This window comes from Peromyscus leucopus, chromosome 1, assembly GCF_004664715.2.
Source record: "Peromyscus leucopus breed LL Stock chromosome 1, UCI_PerLeu_2.1, whole genome shotgun sequence".
Lineage (NCBI taxonomy): Eukaryota > Metazoa > Chordata > Mammalia > Rodentia > Cricetidae > Peromyscus > Peromyscus leucopus.
Genome location: NC_051063.1, coordinates 56,169,872 through 56,188,290, shown reverse-complemented (window position 1 = coordinate 56,188,290; position 18,419 = coordinate 56,169,872). Strand labels below are relative to the sequence as shown.

The 18,419-nt window shown below is 50.4% G+C and overlaps 1 protein-coding gene across 1 annotated transcript; it reads right to left on the bottom strand.

Moving 5' to 3' along the window:
- Nucleotides 1-1,309: 1,309 nt before the first annotated feature.
- On the bottom strand, nucleotides 1,310-16,435 carry LOC114682067 (solute carrier family 22 member 20). The gene is made up of 10 exons (XM_028855860.2): nucleotides 16,056-16,435; nucleotides 15,868-15,971; nucleotides 15,037-15,191; nucleotides 13,096-13,264; nucleotides 11,719-11,842; nucleotides 9,371-9,486; nucleotides 3,815-4,029; nucleotides 2,539-2,647; nucleotides 2,221-2,427; nucleotides 1,310-1,687 (listed from the first exon to the last, which is right to left on the bottom strand). Exons 1-10 carry the CDS (start codon nucleotides 16,428-16,430, stop codon nucleotides 1,591-1,593), a joined length of 1,671 nt encoding a protein of 556 aa, XP_028711693.1. The 5' UTR covers nucleotides 16,431-16,435; the 3' UTR covers nucleotides 1,310-1,590.
- Nucleotides 16,436-18,419: the final 1,984 nt, after the last annotated feature.

Below are 18,419 nucleotides of genomic sequence, written 5' to 3'. Positions count from 1 at the left end.
AATTGAGGTTAAGGGCTGCTGGCAGACCTCAGAGTACCCACAAAAATAAGACAAACTGACCAGTCAAAGATAAAGAAAGCTACACGAACCTCTCCATCAAAACAAAATAAAACCCCAGTTCTGCTGTGAGTGTAACAAAAGAACAATAACATGAGCATGTCAAACAACTCAAAAAATGTTTGGGGGTTGGAGGGATAGCTCAGAGGTTAAAAGCACTGGCTGCTCTTCGAGAGGTCCTGAGTTCAATTCCCAGCAACCACATGGTGGCTCACAATCATCTGTAATAAGATCTGGTGCTCTCTTCTGGAATAAAATATGTTATCCTGAGCCAGGCATGGTGGTTCACATCCGTAAGGAACACAACTTAAAAACCATTTGAGAGCGTGTGGCAAGCTCACAGACAGTCATCTGTGATCGGCCAGCTGGCTACAAAGAGTCCAGAAAGGTGCAGCTACGCCTTTGAAGATCACCAGTCAGCTTGTGGCAAGCAAGCAGAGGCAGGCAGATTTCTGAGTTCAGGCCAGCCTGGTCTACAGAGCGAGTTCCCAGATAGCCAGAGCTGTTATGAAGCAGATCTGGTCAATGTGGAGCCAGCAGGCTCGGAAAAGTCCCTGAACCAGAGTGTGCCACAAGCGTCCTACGAGTTCCTAGCCATGGAACCGGGGAGGGAATCGTGTTTGTTGGTCTAGCTTCCTGACCCCTGGAGGATTTGTTGTGCAGTCATGGGTCAGACTGTCTGGGCAGGACAGTCTCTTGAAGTCATATCCTCTATGTCTGAATGACTGCCATATTTTCAGAGATACAAAATCTTTAGAAATACAATAAAAATTTAAAATATAGCCAGGTGAGGTGGCACATACCTTTAATCCCAGCATTTGGGAAGCAGAGGCATGGCAGATCTTTGTGAGTCCAAGGTCAGCCTGATCTACATAGCAAATTTCAGGTCAAGGTTATGGGAATATGTCCAAAGTCTGGACTGTATGCAGACCCGGGGTCAGAGAGAAGCTGTGAATGGCAGGGACATTCCCTGCCCTTTTATGACTTTTGGGAAACTGGACCAGATCCCATTTCTGCAAAGTGTTATTGCCTTGAAAGCAAACAACAGGCGAATGCATTCCTGACTCTGCCTCGCTGTTTGCTCATCAGCTGTTCCACTAACTACAAGGCCCTGTAGGCATGAAGACCCCCCTGGCCCCCTGTGGAGACACTGCCCATCCCTCCACCACACCGCCAGGAAAAACGAGCTTTTCTTCCATAATGTCATGCTTCCTAAAGGAGTGAGTTCTGGAATTTTTTTTTTTTGGGGGGGCGGGTCAAGAAAACTGACCAGGGAAACCATAGAGTGCTGATGTCACTGTGACCCTGCAAAGACCCGGCATCACAGGTGGACCTGGAAAGTGGTGCTTTTATTGCAGCAGACAACGTGCTTTCCTTTGGTCCCTGCAGGTTGCTTCTGCTTTCTGCTTGGGCTTGGGTGTGGCTCTGCAGGAAAAGTCCGAGAAGTCCTCCGGCTCTGTGTGGAGTTCTGCACCAGGGTCCCCTGGGGGACTTGGGCACTCTCTCTCACTCCCTGCACAGGCTCTTGGGAGCTCAGATGGTTTCTTTGAGGGCAGAAGCCCCCGGCTGCTGGAGAGAAATTTCTTCACTCTTACGTTCTGCGTCTCTTTTGGATTGGCTGTCTTTGACTCTGCTCAAAGGCAAACAGAAACTTCTGTCATCTTCCTGTTTCAGTCGTTTCCTGACTTGCCCACTCCTAACAGGTTTCATTTTTGGAAAAATCTCAATGTTCAAACCATGTTTTCAATTTTTGTTTTGCTTGTTTGAAACAGGGTCTCATTAGGTATCTGTGGATGACTGGAATTCACTCTGTAGACCAGGCTGGCCTTGAACTCACAGAGGTCCATCTGTCTCTGCCTCCTGAGTGCTGGGATTAATGGTGTGTGTTATCACACCTGGTTTGTGTGATCCTGGGGTTTCCTGTGTTCTAGGCAAGCACTCGACCTCCGTGCTGCCTCCTGGGCCCCTCCAACCTCCCTATTCTGTCTCTGTCCTTTCTCTGTTTCTTCATTGTTGGACCTGTTCTGGTTGAGAGGAAGCCATCGTAGAGGGAGGCAGAAGTGGGTTTTTATGCACAGCCAGGGAAGATCCTCTGACTTCCAGATAGCTCTGGTTAACTGTAGCCATTTGGCCCCACAGTCCACTGTGCCAAAGGACACTCACCTTCTCTCCATGGCAGCAATGGTTTCCACCAGGGGCACATTTCGGGTCTCAGTCAAGAAGCAGGCGACAGCCATTCCAGCCAAGACTGAAGTGGCACCAAAGGACACAGGCGGAAGGATGGGGCTGATCTCACCAAGTGTGGTGACCAGGGGTGCCGCCAAGCCTCCGAGGCGGGCGTTGACAGAGGCAAAGCCCATTCCCATCTGCCTGTGGGAAGTGCAGATCTATCAGAGCTGGGTCTGGGCCCTCAAAGAGTCAGACCCTGTGGGTGCCAGGGAGGAGAGTGGAGCCCTGCCTGGGCGCCCTGCTCACACCCACCTGATCTCTGTGGGATAGAGTTCTCCGGTGAACAGGTACACGCAGATGAAGGAGCTGGCCAGGCAGCCTTTGCCCAGCGCCGCTTGCACTGTCCGCAGGGTCTGCAGATCTAGAGAGGCAAGGGGGGGGTAGAGCTGTGGGGAGCAGAGGCTGCAGTAAGGCTGTGATGGAAGGTGGGGGCCCTTGGGATTGGGAGGACCAGAGGGTAAAGCTTGGGGCAAAGGCGGAGGTATAAGAAAGCCATGAGCATGTGCCTTTAATGCCAGTCCCTGGGAGGCAGAGGTGGGCAGATCTCTGTTTGAGGTCAGCCTGGGCTACAAAGAGGTTCCAGGCCAGTCAGGACCACATAGTAAGACCCTGTCTCAGAGAAAGAGACAGAGGGAGGGAGAGGCAGGGAGAGGGAGGGGAGAGAGAAACAGAGAGAGAGAGAGACAGAGACAGAGACAGAGAGACAGAGAGAGACAGGGAGAGAGACAGATAGAGACAGAGACAGAGAGAGACAGAGAGAGAGAGAGAGAAAGGAGAGAGAGAAAGGAGAGAGAGGTGTGTCCAGGAGATTCACAGAACCAGAGAAGGGCGAAGCCACCACTTCATTCCTGTGTGGGATTCAGAAGTCCCAGTTTGCACCTATCTGACATCTACTTCCTCACTTACTTGCGTCTGTCACCGTGGTCTGCTGTGGAGACAAGGTTTGGAGTCGGGCTTTGGTTCAAACCTTAGCTCAGACCCAGGTAGGTGACTTAGCCACAGTGACCTCCCGTCTCCGAGCCTCTCTGTCCCGCAGTAAGGAAGCACCAGTGCACTTTGCACCGTTCAAAGGTGTTACAAGGTGGGCGTCTGTCACCGGTGCAGAGCGTTTGGTGCTCACTGAGCATTTCCTACTGTGTCGTTACCATGCTCGTCCTGCTGCTTTTATAAATTGCAAACCCTCACTCAAATATTCCACATTAGATGCTCAAAGAAATTGTGGTAGATGGGTGTTAGCTGGAGTGCACCCTGAGATCGTGTGGGGAGGTCTTTGAATCATCCACACCCAAAGCAGCTCTGCGTTAATTATACCAGTTCCTCTTTGGCATGGTGGCTTGAGTTGCCTTTTGATTCCTTTTGAGACAGGGTCTCGCTTTGTAGTCCAGGCTGGCTTAGAACTGACGGTCCTCCTGCCCCAGCCTTCCAAGGGCTGGAATCATAGATGTGCCCTGGTCAAGTTCCAGGGGTGCTCCCATCGCCTCTGGAATCCACGTCTGTGTGGCTACCGTAGGGCACCAAAGATACTCACCCTCAGGCACAAACATGTTGGCGATGACCATGAGCCCGGCTAAGATGAGGAAAGAGGCCACCGTGGCCCGTCGTCCCACGTAAATCATGGTGGTAGTGGCGACCAGCATGGCTGGGATGTCGATGATCCCAAACAGAGCCTGTACCAGGTAGATGCTGAGCCCGAACTTCTGCAGGTCCATGGCCAGGCCGTAGTAAGCCACAGAGTTAGAGAACCTGGGGGAGGCAGCAGAGTGGCCCACTACTCTGGGGCTTGGGGCAAGGGATACAGCATGTGTGGCTTGGGGACCTTCCCCTTGGGGAGTTCAAATCCTCTGACCTCCAGCAGCATCTTCTGGTCCCCTAAACCTCTGACTTTGGAGCACTTTCTCACTACATCTCTTTCTCACCACCTGCTCCCCTGAGCTCAGGCTCTGAGCTCTGGGGCAAGTTCAGTTTTCACTGTCAGGACAACTTCAGTGCTGGAATTAAAACTGTGCTGAAGAATAGAAATAGAAGACAGACATAAGTTAAAGAACACATGAACCATAGTTCATGCCAGTCTGTGCCTATGGTCCCAACACTTGGAGGCTGAGGAAGGAAGCTCACGAGACTAAGGCCAGCCTGGGCTACATAGTGAGACTGTCTCAAAAGCTTACGTTTATTTATTTTTGTGTGTGACTGTGTACGTGTGCATATGTATTCCTGCGTGTAGGTGCACTCATGCGTGTGCACACAAGCATGTGGAGGCCAGATGTTGACAACAGGTGTCTTCCTCAATCACTCTGCACGTTGTCTTCACTTTATTAATTAATTTTTGTTACAGTCTGTGCACCTGTGCACATGTGGAGGCCAGAGGATAGCTTTTGGGGAGTCGGTCCTCTCCTTCTACCTCGGGTTCCAGGGATGGAACTCAGGTTGTTGGGGGTCACGGGACAGTGCTTTTTCCTGCTAGGCCATCATTTAGTACTGCCACCTTATTTCCTGAGACAGGAGTCCGAACTCGATGGAGCCCTCTCCCCTTCTCCCTCTGACAGGGTCTGACATCATAGCTCCAGCTGCTCTGGAACTCACTATTTAGCCCAAGCTGGCTTAAGTATCACAGCCGTCCTCCTGCCTGGGCCTCCCAAGTTTTGGATTGTAGGCAAGAGTCAAGCACCCAGTTGTGTTCTGTTTCTGGATCGAGCATGAAAATCTGTCGAGCTGAGCCGTGTACACTTTTGTGTGTGCTTTCAATGCGAGGGAAGGGTGGCACACACCTGTAATGCTAGCACTGAAGAGGCCAGAACAGCAAAAGCCAAAGCTCAATGCCCACCTGGGCTACAAAGTGAAACCCTGTCTTTAACCAAAACACCAAGGAAGGCACAAACGGTGACTGGATGGGCATAAATCTAATGCGGCCCTCCTTATTCCTGGCCTGGGTTTACACACACACCCTTTCCAAGTTACCCAAACACCAATATTAGGTGGTGCTGTGAAAGGATTTTGCATGTGTAATGAAGGTCTTACGTCAGCTGACTTGAAGATAGATGGGGGTGGGTGAGGGAAGCTGATCCAATCACATGGGTCCTTTAAACCTGGGCCAATAGGTCAAAGACAGGGTGCTAGAGATTCAGAGCCTAGGAGACTTTTTTTTTTCTTTCAGTTTTATGAGATAGGGTTTCCCAGGCTGGACTTGAACTTGTTATTTTTCAGAGGCTAACTTTGAACCCCTGATTCTTCTGGTTCCACTTTCCCACATGCTGAGGCTACAGGTGTGTGGCACTTCACCAAGCAATCTGACGTGACAGTCTCCACTAAAAGGGAGACTGTCACCTGGCCAGGAATGATGTAGGAGGTCTCTGGGAACTGAGAGTGGCCAGCCGAGGTCCACCCTACAGCTGCCGAGAGCAGAGCCCTGCCAAAAGAATCTTCCCCAAAGGCTCGCCAAGGCGCTGAGCCAGACAGATTCCTTCGACTCAGCCTTTTTAGAGCTGTGCAGGGACCCAGCTGCCTCAGCCGGGACTTCAGCCTGCAGGGTGGAGACGCTTCATGGGTAAAACCTGATCACAGTGGCCTTTGACAAAGCCGAAGAACAAACAGGAAAAAGCCATCATGTTCATAGCCCTGCGGGCATGTTGTTGGCACAGCTAACAGGGAAGATAAGGGAAAGCTTTGCTCTTCAAATGGTCTTCCCAGAGAGACTGGACCCTGACCAACCTGGAGCACCATCCAGATGGGACTGGAATTGGCAATGTTCTAGAAAAACTTGGTGTTTGAGAATTGGCTACCAAGAACAGAAGATGCCAAGGGACAGACTTAGTCCAGGATTGGCAGGCTTCAGGTTACTATGGACTTGCAGATGGAAACATGTCTTGGTGCCCAGGGGCAGGAGGAAGGGTTTTTTTTTTATGCTAATCTATGCCAAGATGGATCAGGGCCAACTGGGATGTACTTGGACAGTCTCTAAAAAGCCATTTACATATCAAATGTCAGTTAAGAAGCAGACCTTGGTTAGTGCTTGGCACTAAATGCGTGGCTGACTACCCAGTCAAGTTTGTTTACCCTACTAAATTTGGATGCATGCTGGAGGACAGGGAGGGTGGCTGCAAATATGGGCCACATTCAAGATGGCTGCAGTCATGTCAAGCTGGATCCCAGCAGCACAGGGAGAACGGACCAGATAAATATCTTCCGAGATTCCTTCCTGCCTGACATCCCTGTACCTGACAAAGCTCTCATATTCCTTCCTTCATTCACTCATTATTCTGCGGCTTATCAAATATTTACTACAAATCCACCATATTTGCCATGGCTTTGCTTAATGATGAAAGGTATTTCAGATATGATTTTTAAAAAGTTATTTAAAAAAACAAGTAGCAGAACAGAGTATTAACCCATTTTTATAGGAACACGTGTGTATATGTGTGTGTGTGTGTGTGTGTGTGTGTGTGTGTGTATTGTCCTTGGGGTCAATCTCCAGGGAAGGGCGAGAGTAAGGGCGCAGTTAATTTTTTTTTTTTTAAGATAGGGTCTTACTATATAGCCCTGGCTTGCCTGGCACTCCCTGTGTAGACCAGGCTAGCCTTTTTTAAAGATAGAGTCTTACTATGTGGCCCTGGCTTGCCTGGCACTCCCTGTGTAGACCAGGCTAGCCTTTTTTAAAGATAGAGTCTTACTATGTGGCCCTGGCTTGCCTGGCACTCCCTGTGTAGACCAGGCTAGCACTATGTGGCCCTGGCTTGCCTGGGACTCCCTGTGTAGACCAGGCTAGCCTTTTTTAAAGATAGAGTCTTACTATGTGGCCCTGGCTTGCCTGGCACTCCCTGTGTAGACCAGGCTAACCCTTTTTAAAGATAGGGTCTTACTATGTGGCCCTGGCTTGCCTGGGACTCCCTGTGTAGACCAGGCTAGCCTTTTTTAAAGATAGAGTCTTACTATGTGGCCCTGGCTTGCCTGGCACTCCCTGTGTAGACCAGGCTAACCCTTTTTAAAGATAGGGTCTTACTATGTGGCCCTGGCTTGCCTGGCACCCCCTGTGTAGACCAGGCTAACCCTTTTTAAAGATAGAGTCTTACTATGTGGCCCTGGCTTGCCTGGCACTCCCTGTGTAGACCAGGCTAACCCTTTTTAAAGATAGGGTCTTACTATGTGGCCCTGGCTTGCCTGGGACTCCCTGTGTAGACCAGGCTAGCCTTGAAATCTCAGCTTCCGCCTGCCTCTGATTGCAGCATTGGGATCAAAGGCGTGCACTCCACACGCGCAGCTGAGAACGTTGACTTATGTAATTCACACTTCGATCTTCACAACAGCACTCTGTGAAGGGTGGTGTTCTAAAAGTCACGTGACTGATGGGGAGGCTGAGGAACCCGAGGTTAACATGTTCAGGCTCAGACAGTAAATAGTGGTGCTGAGATCAAAACTCAAGCCATCTGTTCCTCAGTCTTTCTTTTTTGGACATTGAGTATGCATTGCTTTTGTAGTTTGTAAATTTCCACGACAGGAAACAACAGGGCTTGGAGACATTTGTGCAAGCTGACTAGTTCTCATCTCCTTTTCCACCTTCCCAGTCCTCCTGGGACCCCAGGAGTCCCCGCCTCCACCCTAGCTGAGCCTAGAGGGCCTCTTTCCACACTCCAGAAATAGTAAAATTGGACCCAGATGCCGCCTGGTTAGGCTCCAGGCCTTCAGGGGAGCCTTGAAATGGCCGAGATTTTCTTTATAAACTGAAATTGCACAAGCCAGGAGCTTCAAGGGGGTCGAGATAGTTGGAGAATCCTGCAGCGAGACCCAAGGCCCCACCTCTGCCTGAGCCATGGATTGCAGCCTCTAAACAAAAATGAGTCATTGCCAATTCTTTCTAGAAGGATCCAAAAGAGGTCTTTCAACCTCTGAGTTTGGAGTTGGTGGTTTGTGTCTTTCCAGCAGGAAAAAGAAGGGGAAGAAATGGCTGGATCCCAGAAGGCAGGCTCGGCTGGGGGTTAGGGTCGTTACAGCACACCTCATTGAGGTATTGGGGTCACCAAGGCTCTCTTGCTGCCCAGAGCCAGATCATCAAAGCTCTCTCCACCTCCAGAGTAGGAGACACCCCTGCATTCCCAGAGCGCAGGGGACACCCCACCCCCAAATCAGGTAACAGAATGTCAGGGGGCACAAATACTGAAAGTCCTTCGCATGCTTTGACTTTGAGACTCACAAGGACCGTACTTCAACAGGAACATTTGGGGGAGGTTTTTTTTTTTTTTTTTTGAGACAGGGTTTCTTTGTGCAACAGTCCTTGGCTATCCTGGAACTCCCTTTGTAGACCAAGCTGGCCTTGAACTCACAGAAATCCACCTGCCTTTGCCTCCCAAGTGCTGGGATTAAAGGTGTCCGTCATCACCGCCCGGCAATTAAAAAAAAAAAAAAAAACCCACACATTTTTACATGAGTGTTTTGCTGGCATGTATGCTTGTACACTGCATGTGTGTCTGATTGGCAGAGCCCCTGGAATTGGATTTACAGATGGTTTTGAGTCACCACGTAGGTGCTGGTAATTGAACCAGGGTCCTCTACAAGAGGAGCAAGTGCTCTAAGCTACTGGGCCATCTCTCCAGCCCTGGGGGTGAACTTTTTTATTACGAGGGTGTGTGTGTGTGTGTGTGTGTGTGTGTGTGTGTGTGTGTGTGTGTGTGTCTGTCCGTCCTTTGCCTATGTATGTCCATGCCAATGTGCACATATACAGTGACCAGGGGACATTGGGTGTCCTCCTCTATCTTTTGATGCTTTGTTCCCTTAAACCTGAACCTGAAGTTCAGTTTGGCTAGGCTGACCGCTCACAAGTTCTCAGGATCTGCTCATATTCAGTGTTCCAGGCACACGAGGCCATGCTCAGCTTTTTACACAGGTACTGGGGCTTTGAACTCAGGCCCTCAAAGAGCAAGTGCTCTTAGTCACCGAGCCATCTCCCCAGCCCTAAGGCCCCGATGTGTGACATGAGAGTGAATTCACACACTCACTTGCTCATTGTACGAGGACTGTTTCAGGACAAAGTTTGCCAATGACAGCAGAAAGTGTCCCCATCTCAGGACAAAGTCTTGGGTATGAGCCCATCACCTACCAGACAACCATGAGACAGCACGTGACCTTTCTGATGGCCGGGGTTCGGAAGAGGTCCAAGATGGAGTTGGAGGTACGGACACTTGCAAACTCACTCTGGATGTAGGAGCTCACCACCTGCGTGAGCAATGTCTGGTCAGGGGCACTGAGTCCTCTGGCACCCCATTTCCCTGCTGGGGGCACTTTATCCTCCTCTTCACTGAGGAACTGGTGGCCCTTAGAGACTGTATGATTTTGAGATGGGGAGGCTGCAATATGCACCCCTACAATCCTGAGGTTCTGTGGCATTAGACATACACTCACTTATTCCTGGTAACTTCATGGTAGTGTCAGACAGTGGTTAAAAGCAGATGCTGGAGTTAGCTGTTAGAGCGCTGAGTTAGACGTGCAAGGCCAACTCCGGTCTCCAGTACAACGCTACCAAGTGCTCACAGGCAAATTCCCAGGCCTGTCCGAACCTCAGCGTCCGCTTCTTTCTTTTTGTTACACTTTTTGTTGCATTTACTTATTTTGTGTGTGAGCACATAGGAGCTACAGCGTGTGTGTGTGTGTGTGTGTGTGTGTACACATAGGTGCTACAGCGTGTGTGTGTGTGTGTGTGCACATAGGTGCTACAGCGTGTGTGTGTGTGTGTGTGTGTACACATAGGTGCTACAGCGTGTGTGTGTGTGTGTGTGTGCACATAGGTGCTACAGTGTGTGTGTGTGTGTGTGTGTGTGTGCGCGCGCGCGTGCGCGCGCGTGCGAGCACATAGGAGCTACAGCGTGTGTGTGTGTGTGCACATAGGTGCTACAGCGTGTGTGTGTGTGTGTGTGTGCACATAGGTGCTACAGCGTGTGTGTGTGTGTGTGTTCGCACATAGGTGCTACAGCGTACGTGTGTGTGTGCGCGCGCGCACATAGGTGCTACAGCGTGTGTGTGTGTGTGTGTGCACATAGGAGCTACAGCGTGTGTGTGTGTGTGTGTGTGTGTGCACATAGGTGCTACAGCGTGTGTGTGTGTGTGTGTGTGTGCGAGCACATAGGAGCTACAGCGTGTGTGTGTGTGTGTGTGTGTACACATAGGTGCTACAGCGTGTGTGTGTGTGTGTGTGTGCACATAGGTGCTACAGCGTGTGTGTGTGTGTGTGTGTGTGTACACATAGGTGCTACAGCGTGTGTGTGTGTGTGTGTGTGCACATAGGTGCTACAGCGTGTGTGTGTGTGTGTGTGCGAGCACATAGGAGCTACAGCGTGTGTGTGTGTGTGTGTGTGTGTGTACACATAGGTGCTACAGCGTGTGTGTGTGTGTGTGTGTGCACATAGGTGCTACAGCGTGTGTGTGTGTGTGTGTGTGTGTGTGTGTGCACATAGGTGCTACAGCGTGTGTGTGTGTGTGTGTGGCATATAGGTGCTACAGCGTGTGTGTGTGTGTGGTGTGTGCACATAGGTGCTACAGCGTGTGTGTGTGTGTGTGTGTGTGTGTGTGCATATAGGTGCTACAGCGTGTATGTGTGTGTGTGTGTGTGTGTGAGCACATAGGTGCTACAGCGTGTGTGTGTGGGGTCAGAGGACAGCTTTTAGAGTCAGCTCTCTCCTTCCTGAGTGTGGGTCCTGAGGACTGGATTCAGATCATCAGGCTCAGCAGCAAGGACTTAACCCACTGAACCACCTCACTTGCCCAGTCTGGTTTCTCTGTCTTCTTCCTCTTTCTTTCTCCTCCTCATGTGTGTACGAGTGTGTTCCTGTGTGTGTGTGCACTCACATGTGAGAGGAATGTGAAGGCAAATGTTGACTATCACTTCTTGTATGTGTTTTGTGTGTGTATTTCTTTTCTTTTCCTTTTTTTCCACCTGAGACAGGGTTTCACTGTGTATCCCTAGCTGTCCTGGAACTCACTTTGTAGGCAAGGGTAGTTTTGAACTCAGGGATCTGCCTGCCTCTGCCTCCTAAGTACTGGGACTAAGGGTGAGTATCACCATGCCCAGCTATGTGTGTATTTCTTAAAAATTTCTTTTTGAAGTTCAAAGTTGTCACTGAAGCTGCTAGGCTGGCTGGCAAGTGAGTCCCTGGGGTCCACCTCTCTCTATTCTTCAGTTTTGGGTATACCACCACACCTGGCTTTTTTTCTCCCTGAGCATGCTGGGGATTCAACTGGGTTTCTCATGCTTGTACAACAAATGCTTTGTCCACTAAGCCACCTCCCCAGTCCCCATACTCAACACATCACACTCTGCCCCCCTGAGCGTCTCCACCCTCTGCCCTAGGACGGCAGGCAGGGAAGTCCTGGGCAGCTGACATGTCCCAGTATAACCAGAGCTGTTAGTACCACAGAAACCTACCCCAGCCTTCCAGCCACACATCTGCTCACCTCTGTAGTCAGTCTTTCCCCTTCCTCCTTCCTGCCATTTATCACGGCCACCTTCCGAAGGTTCTCCACAGCTTGCTGGGACTTGCCGTGAAGGAGGAGCCACCGGGATGACTCTGGAAGCCACCTGGGACACAGAAAGATCCCCACCCGCAGTCCTAACACCCTCATTGCCTTCTACCAGCCCTAAGGGCAGGTGGCACGGTCCCCTGTGTCACGGCCAGGACGTGCCATCGATAGCCCTCTGTTTTGTTTTGTTTTTGAGACAGGCTCACCTAGATAGACCAAGTTGGCCTCAAACTCTGGTCCTTCAGGCTCTGCCTCCAGAGTGTTGGAAAAACAGGTGTGCACCACCACACCCAGTACAATACTCTCCCCCTCCCTCCTTTTTTGTTTGTTTTTGTTTTTGTGGGTTTTTTTTTTTTTTTTTTTTTGAGACAGGGTTTCTCTGTATAGTTTTGGTGCCTGTCCTGGATCTCGCTCTGTAGACCAGGCTGGCCTGGAACTCACAGAGATCCGCCTGGCTCTGCCTCCCGGATCAAAGGCATGCCCCACCGCTGCCCGGCTCTTTTTTTTTTTTTTAATTCCACTATGTGGGTGGCTTCTAGAAATTAAACTCTGGTTGTTAAACTTGAAGTCAAGTGCCTTTACCTGCTGAGCTATCTTGCCCAACTATTTTCCTGTTTTGTGTATCTATCTATCTATCTATCTATCTATCTATCTATCTATCTATCTATCATCTGTCTATCTGTCTGTCTATCTGTGTCTGTCTGTCTATCTGTCTATCTATCTATCTATTTCTTTTTCTTTTTTTAGACAGGGTTTCTCTGTGCAGCTTTGGAGCCTTTCCTGGAACTCACTCTATAGTCCAGGCTGGCCTCGAACTCACAGAGATCTACCTGCCTCTGTCTCCCTAGTGCTGGGATTAAAAACACGGGCCACCACCGCCCGGCTATTTATTTATTTAAGCATATTATACAGAGAATCACTGAAGAGTCCTTCAAAACTAAGACACACTTGGTATTATTGACTCTGGTTCTTACTCTAGCTGTGTGGCCTTGAAAAAATTATGGTCCCTCTCTGGGCTGCCTTCTTACAAAACTCAGTTCCCTTCTTACAAAACACCATGGGATTGTTGTGAAGTATAATGAAATTGATATAGGCAAAATCATTTTGTGTGTTCCAGAGCTCCATGCCAAGGGAAGAGGTTTGCCAAAGATTCCCTAAAGCTATTCATAAGTACCTGGGCCCTGTGGCCCTCATGACACCTTCTGTTCTCTGTGTCCAGCACATAGCAGGCCCCACACACTCCGACCTATGTGACGGGGTTCAGTCACATACATGCACGCCCCCACCCAAGCCCCCCTCTGCTGGACGTACCAAGAATAGAGGAAAAAGACCAGGAAAGGAGCAGAGACAGCAAACTGCAACCACCGCCAGGGGCGGATCAGGTAGGCCACGCCAGCCAGGATGAGCTGGCCCAAGGTGAAGGAGAAGCCCAGCAAGATGCCGGCCACTGTCCGGCCCCTGGTCGGCATCCACTCGACAACTGTGGAAGACAGGCAGCCAGTTTGAGGGACTCATTCACCACATAGCTGTTTAGTTCATCTGTCCCTTCCTCATGACTGTGGCAATCTAAAGCCCATGCCAAGATTTACCTAGACAAAACTCTTATGTGGCCTACGGCAGGTCATTATAGGACATCAGACTCTACAGTGGCTTCAATTGTAAGGTCAAATGTCCTGAGACAGAGTGTGGAGGCTCTCTTGGCATATCCCGTGTGTGTGTGTGTGTGTGTGTGTGTGTGTGTGTGTGTGTGCATGTGTATTCAAGCATACATGCCCATGAGCACGCAAACATTTGTGTGGTATAAAGGCTGTTCTAGTACAAGATGGACTGATGGACTTCAGGCACCTGCTCTAAGCCATGGCTGGACACCTGCCCTTCTAGAAGGTGAAGGGTGGGAATGTATTACTGAGGTCCCAATAAATGCTTAGCACCTTCCAATATCCAAATGCTGGACAGAAAGAGAAGAGAAGGGATACTGATCTGTACACCTGGTTCTCCAGGCCCAAGACCTCCCTCCCATCCTGAAGTCAAAGGCCCATCTGTCTATGGACGGCCGAAGGTGGTGGCAGTTTCTGAGCCTGATGAGGCCTTCAGGAGCAAACAGTGTTTTAGGAGCAGCACACAGGTGGCAGCTGTGTCCAGGGTGGGCTCTCTATTGCTTCACAACACCTTCCACCAGGGCCACCTACAGGCTCCGGTTCATCACTTGTCACTGAAGGATTATACTCCTATTTGTTTAGCTCCCATGGAGCTAAGAAATGACCGGCCTTTGCAGCTTAGGCAGCCCACCTTCCCTGAAGTCATACAGTCAACGCTCTCTGCAGTCTCTGGGACCATCTTCTCTCTCTCTCTCTCTCTCTCTCTCTCTCTCTCTCTCCCCCTCTGTTTTTTTGAGACAAGGTTTCTCTGTGTAGCCTTGACTATCCTGGAACTCCCTCTGTAGACCAGGTTGGCTTTGAACTCACAGAGATTTGCTCGTCTCTGCCTTCCAAGTGCTGGGATTAAAGGCATGTACCACCATTGCCCAGCTATTTCTTTATTTCTTTGTTATAGACATGGTCGCACCCTCTGTAGTTTTTGGTTAGCCTGGAACCCGCTTTGTAGACCAAGCTGGCCTCAAATGTGTGATCCTCTTGCCTCTACCTCCTGAGAGCTGGGATTATATTCATGGCACCCTGCCCTAAAGTTTTGGGGTTTGGATTTCAGATTAGAATCATTTGATTGTATGAGCTCCCCCCGACTTACTCATTTACAGACTCGTGCAGCTTAGGCAAGCCTCAAATGTGCTATGTAACTGAGGATGACCTTGAACTTCTGATCTTCCTGCTTCCACTTCCCAAGTGCTGGGATTACAAGTGTGAGCTACCCTACCTGGCCCCCTTGGAGATCATCCTATCTCATGGCCCTGTGTCCCAGTCACCCATGTGACCCCACCTAAGCTTGGCACATTGTAGACAATCAGTGGCTATTGAGTAACTCTGTAAGGAAATCAATCTGACCCTTGCAGCTCACAGATTAGTAAACTGAAACTCAGATCCAAGAAAGGCCACCAGGGTCCACTGCCACTGCTACCATGGTCACAATCTGTCAACCCAGGTCTTCCAAATCCAGACCCCTGGGTAGGAAGTTTTGAGTTGAGGTTTCTGGGTGAGAATTACCACAAAACAAAATTTAAAAAGATGTCCTATGGTGGCTGCAATTCCCCTTTCTCATGACGCCAGCCCCTCTGGGTCCCACTTGGACTGCACTCACCCAGGGAGAGGGAGTTGAGGATGATGCCGGAGAAGGTCATGCCCATCAGGAACCGGCAGACACAGTAGGCGCTGAAGGAGCCAACATATGCTGTGGCAGCCCCTGAAACTGCTAGCTGCAGGTATGACCAGACCAGTGGGGCCTTGCGACCCAACCTGAACCCAAAGAGTAAGGGGTTAGGGAGTCCCAAGGTGGCCAGATAACCTCAGGGGAGCAGAACCTGTGCCTGACCCTTCTGCCTTGGTGGAGACACCAAAGCAGTCAAGGGGAAGATGAGATGCCAGGAAAAGGCACCCCGCTACATACATAGCACATGCAACTGTCAGGACCCCAGTACTGGTGGCCAAGGCTGCCCAGGGATAGAGGGACATGTGTGGAAGAAAATCAGAGACTGAGTGATTTAGTCCAGGTTGGGAAAAGGTAGAGATTTTGAAAAGACCCAGAGGCCCATGCCTGTAATCCCAGCATTGGGAAGTGGAGGCAGAAAGATCAGAAATTCAAAAAATTAAAAGAAAAACACTCACTGGGTGGTGGTAGTGCAGGCCTTTAATCCCAGCACTTAGGAGACAGAAGCAGGAGGATCTCTATGAGTTCAAGGTCAGCCTGGTCTACAGAGTGAGTTCCAGGGCTACACAGAGATACCCTGTCTTGAAAAAAAAGAAAGAAAGAAAAACACTCACAGATACATACACAAACGCATTATATTACGCACATACAGACATATACACACAAAAAGAAAAAGGAGGAAAGGAAGAAGGGAAAGAAAAGGAACGTAGATGAACAATGCAAGGGCTTTCTCTGGGTGACTAGGATCCCCCCAAAAACACTCACCGGTCTGCTAGGCTACCAAACAAGGCAGCGCCTACCAGCACCCCAGACATGTAGATGGACTGAGCCAGGTCACGGAGGGTACGGGCCTCACACACCAGGTCCCACTGTGAGGGAGAGAGGAATGCTAAGCCTTGTCCTTAGGCAGCAGCCTCCCCCCCAGTCCCCCAAACCACCCACCCACCTCTGACCTCCATCACGATGGTGGATGGGAAAATGCTTCGGTCATAGACCCAACCATCCTTGCAGTCCTCGGTGGCCACTCCGAGCGAGGAGGTGTTAGATTTCAGAAGGGCCCACTGAGGCTCCGTGTAGCGCTGGCACGGCTCAGGGACCCCATGCTGGTTCAGGGGTATGGTGGCCCTCAGCCAGGCCCCTGAGTCATTGGTGGTAGCCTCTGTGTGGTTGGCAGGATGCCGGCAGTAGTGGGGGGGTGCGGCCGCGGTGAAGTTCTGCAGGAAGACGTGGCAGGCCAGCAGCCCGCAGGGCAGCAGCAGCAAAGCCGTGTAGACAAACTGGAAGCGACCCACACCCCCCAGCGCATCCAGCAGGTCTGTGAAGGCCATGGCCAAGGGCCCTACCCGAGGTCCTGCGTGCCTGGGTCTTATGTAAAAAGGCAGGGGAGGGGACCGGGAGGTGGAGGATCAGGCCAGGGGTTAGGACCACACAGGCCCTCTACCTGCAGCTCAGAGGGATCCAGTTACACCTCACAGGAGGCCTAAGCGTCCCCATATCTGCATCATGCCCCTCCTCCAGGCCTCCCTCCATCTGTTACATGGTGTTAGGAAACCTGAGGGTTGGGAACGAGGGAGATGGCTGAGTCAGTGAAATGCTTGCTTACTACAACCATAAAGCCCTGCATTTAAACTCAGAACCCACTTAAAAAAGATGGCCATGGTATCATACACTTGTTTGTTTGTCTTTTCTTTTCTTTCTTTCTCTCTTTCTTCTCTCTCTTCTCTCTCTCTCTCTCTCTCTCTCTCTCTCTCTCTCTCTCTTTCTTTCTTTTGTTTGTTTGTTTTTCGATTAAGGGTTTCTCTGTGTAGACCAGACTGGCCTCTAACTCCCAGAGATCTGCCTGGCTCTGCCTCCCAAGTGCTGGGATTAAAGGCGTGCGCCACCACTGCCTGGCTTGATTTTGGTTTTCAAGAAAGGCTTTTTCCGTGTAGACCAGGCTGGCCTGGAATTCAGAGATCCACCTGCCTCTGTCTCCCAAGTGCTGGGATTAAAGAGTATGTACCTGGCTCTTGAATTTAATATTTTTTTTAAAATAAAAAATAAACCAAACACAAGAAAATAAAACCAAACAAATCCAAATAGGGCAACCAAGAAGCTGCTTCATGGTACAGCCTCAGCTCGGGGTCAGGATGCATTCAGATTATCCCCTTTCACGGGCCATCCACCACAACAAATTAAAGGCACTCTAGACAAGGCCAGAGGGCTGAGAGGAGTCCAGGATACCACCTGCCCCTCCTCCCTCCAGAACCTTCCTCACACAGCAGTCCGCTGCTGGAGAGGAGGCCAGTACAGCCTGGGCCTGAGGGCGCCCAGTGAGTAGGCGAACTGCAGGCTGTAAGTTCAGGACACTGTCTCTTTCATTATCAGAAATGTCGCTGGGGCCGGAGAGAGGGCTCAGAGGTTAAGAGCACTGACTGCTCTTCCAGAGGTCCTGAGTTCAATTCCCAGCAACCACATGGTGGCTCACAACCATCCGTAATGAGATCTGATGCCCTCTTCTGGCATGCAGGCAGAACACTACGTACATAATAAATAAATCTTAAAACAAAACAAAATACCTCAGCTCCAATTCTACCTGGCAGCTTTGCGGGCAGTCCTCACCTCCTGGTCCCTCAATTTTTCTTTTCTTCCCTCTTCTTTTCTTTTCTTTTCTTCCCTTTTCTTTTCTTTTTTCTTCTTTCCTTCCTTCCTTCCTTCCTTCCTTTCTTTCCTTTCTTTCTTTCTTTCTTTCTTTCTTTCTTTCTTCTTTCTCTCCTCAAGATAGGGTCTCATATAGCCTAGGCTGACCTGGAACTCCCTCTGTAGTTGAGGATGACCTTTGAACTTCTAATCCCCCTACTTCTACCTAGACAAGTCCTCTGCCAACCAAACGTACCCCACCTAGATCCCTCAGTCTCCACTGCCTGCACCTTTGTCCTTGTGGGTGACTCGTTTTCACCCTCCGGTCCCACAGAGGCAGGAGAGCTTATAGACGCTGTGGGTACTTGGTGTATGAAGTGTGGGCAGAGGAGGGTCTGAGGAGGCCTCTTGGGGTCCCAGTGTGGTCCAGGAGGGAGGTACATGCCTTTCCAAGCTTCCTGGTGGGTCAGGTTTGTGCTAAGTAGAGGTTTGTGTTTCCTTGCTGACATTGGCAAGGAGAACATGTAAAACCAGAAAAGCCGCCAGGGCTGGACTGTCCATGGAGCCATCCAGTCTACATCTCTGTGCCCAGACCTCTCGACATCTCAGGGGCCGAGGTAGCCACAGCCAGTTGCTCCAGTCTTCAGCAAAGGTGGGCATGAGGCTATGACCGTCTCTAGGCCAAGGCTTGCTGGTAC

Coding starts and splice junctions, on each gene's coding strand:
- LOC114682067 (XM_028855860.2), bottom strand. CDS start 16,430: ATGGCCTTCACAGACCTGCTGGATGCGCTGGGGGGTGTGGGTCGCTTC. Junction 11,843..13,095: donor GTCTTTTTCCTCTATTCTTG/GTACGTCCAGCA, acceptor TCTGTGTCCCAG/GTGGCTTCCAGAGTCATCCC. Junction 4,030..9,370: donor TGCTGTCTCATGGTTGTCTG/GTAGGTGATGGG, acceptor TGCCTCCCCCAG/GTTCTCTAACTCTGTGGCTT.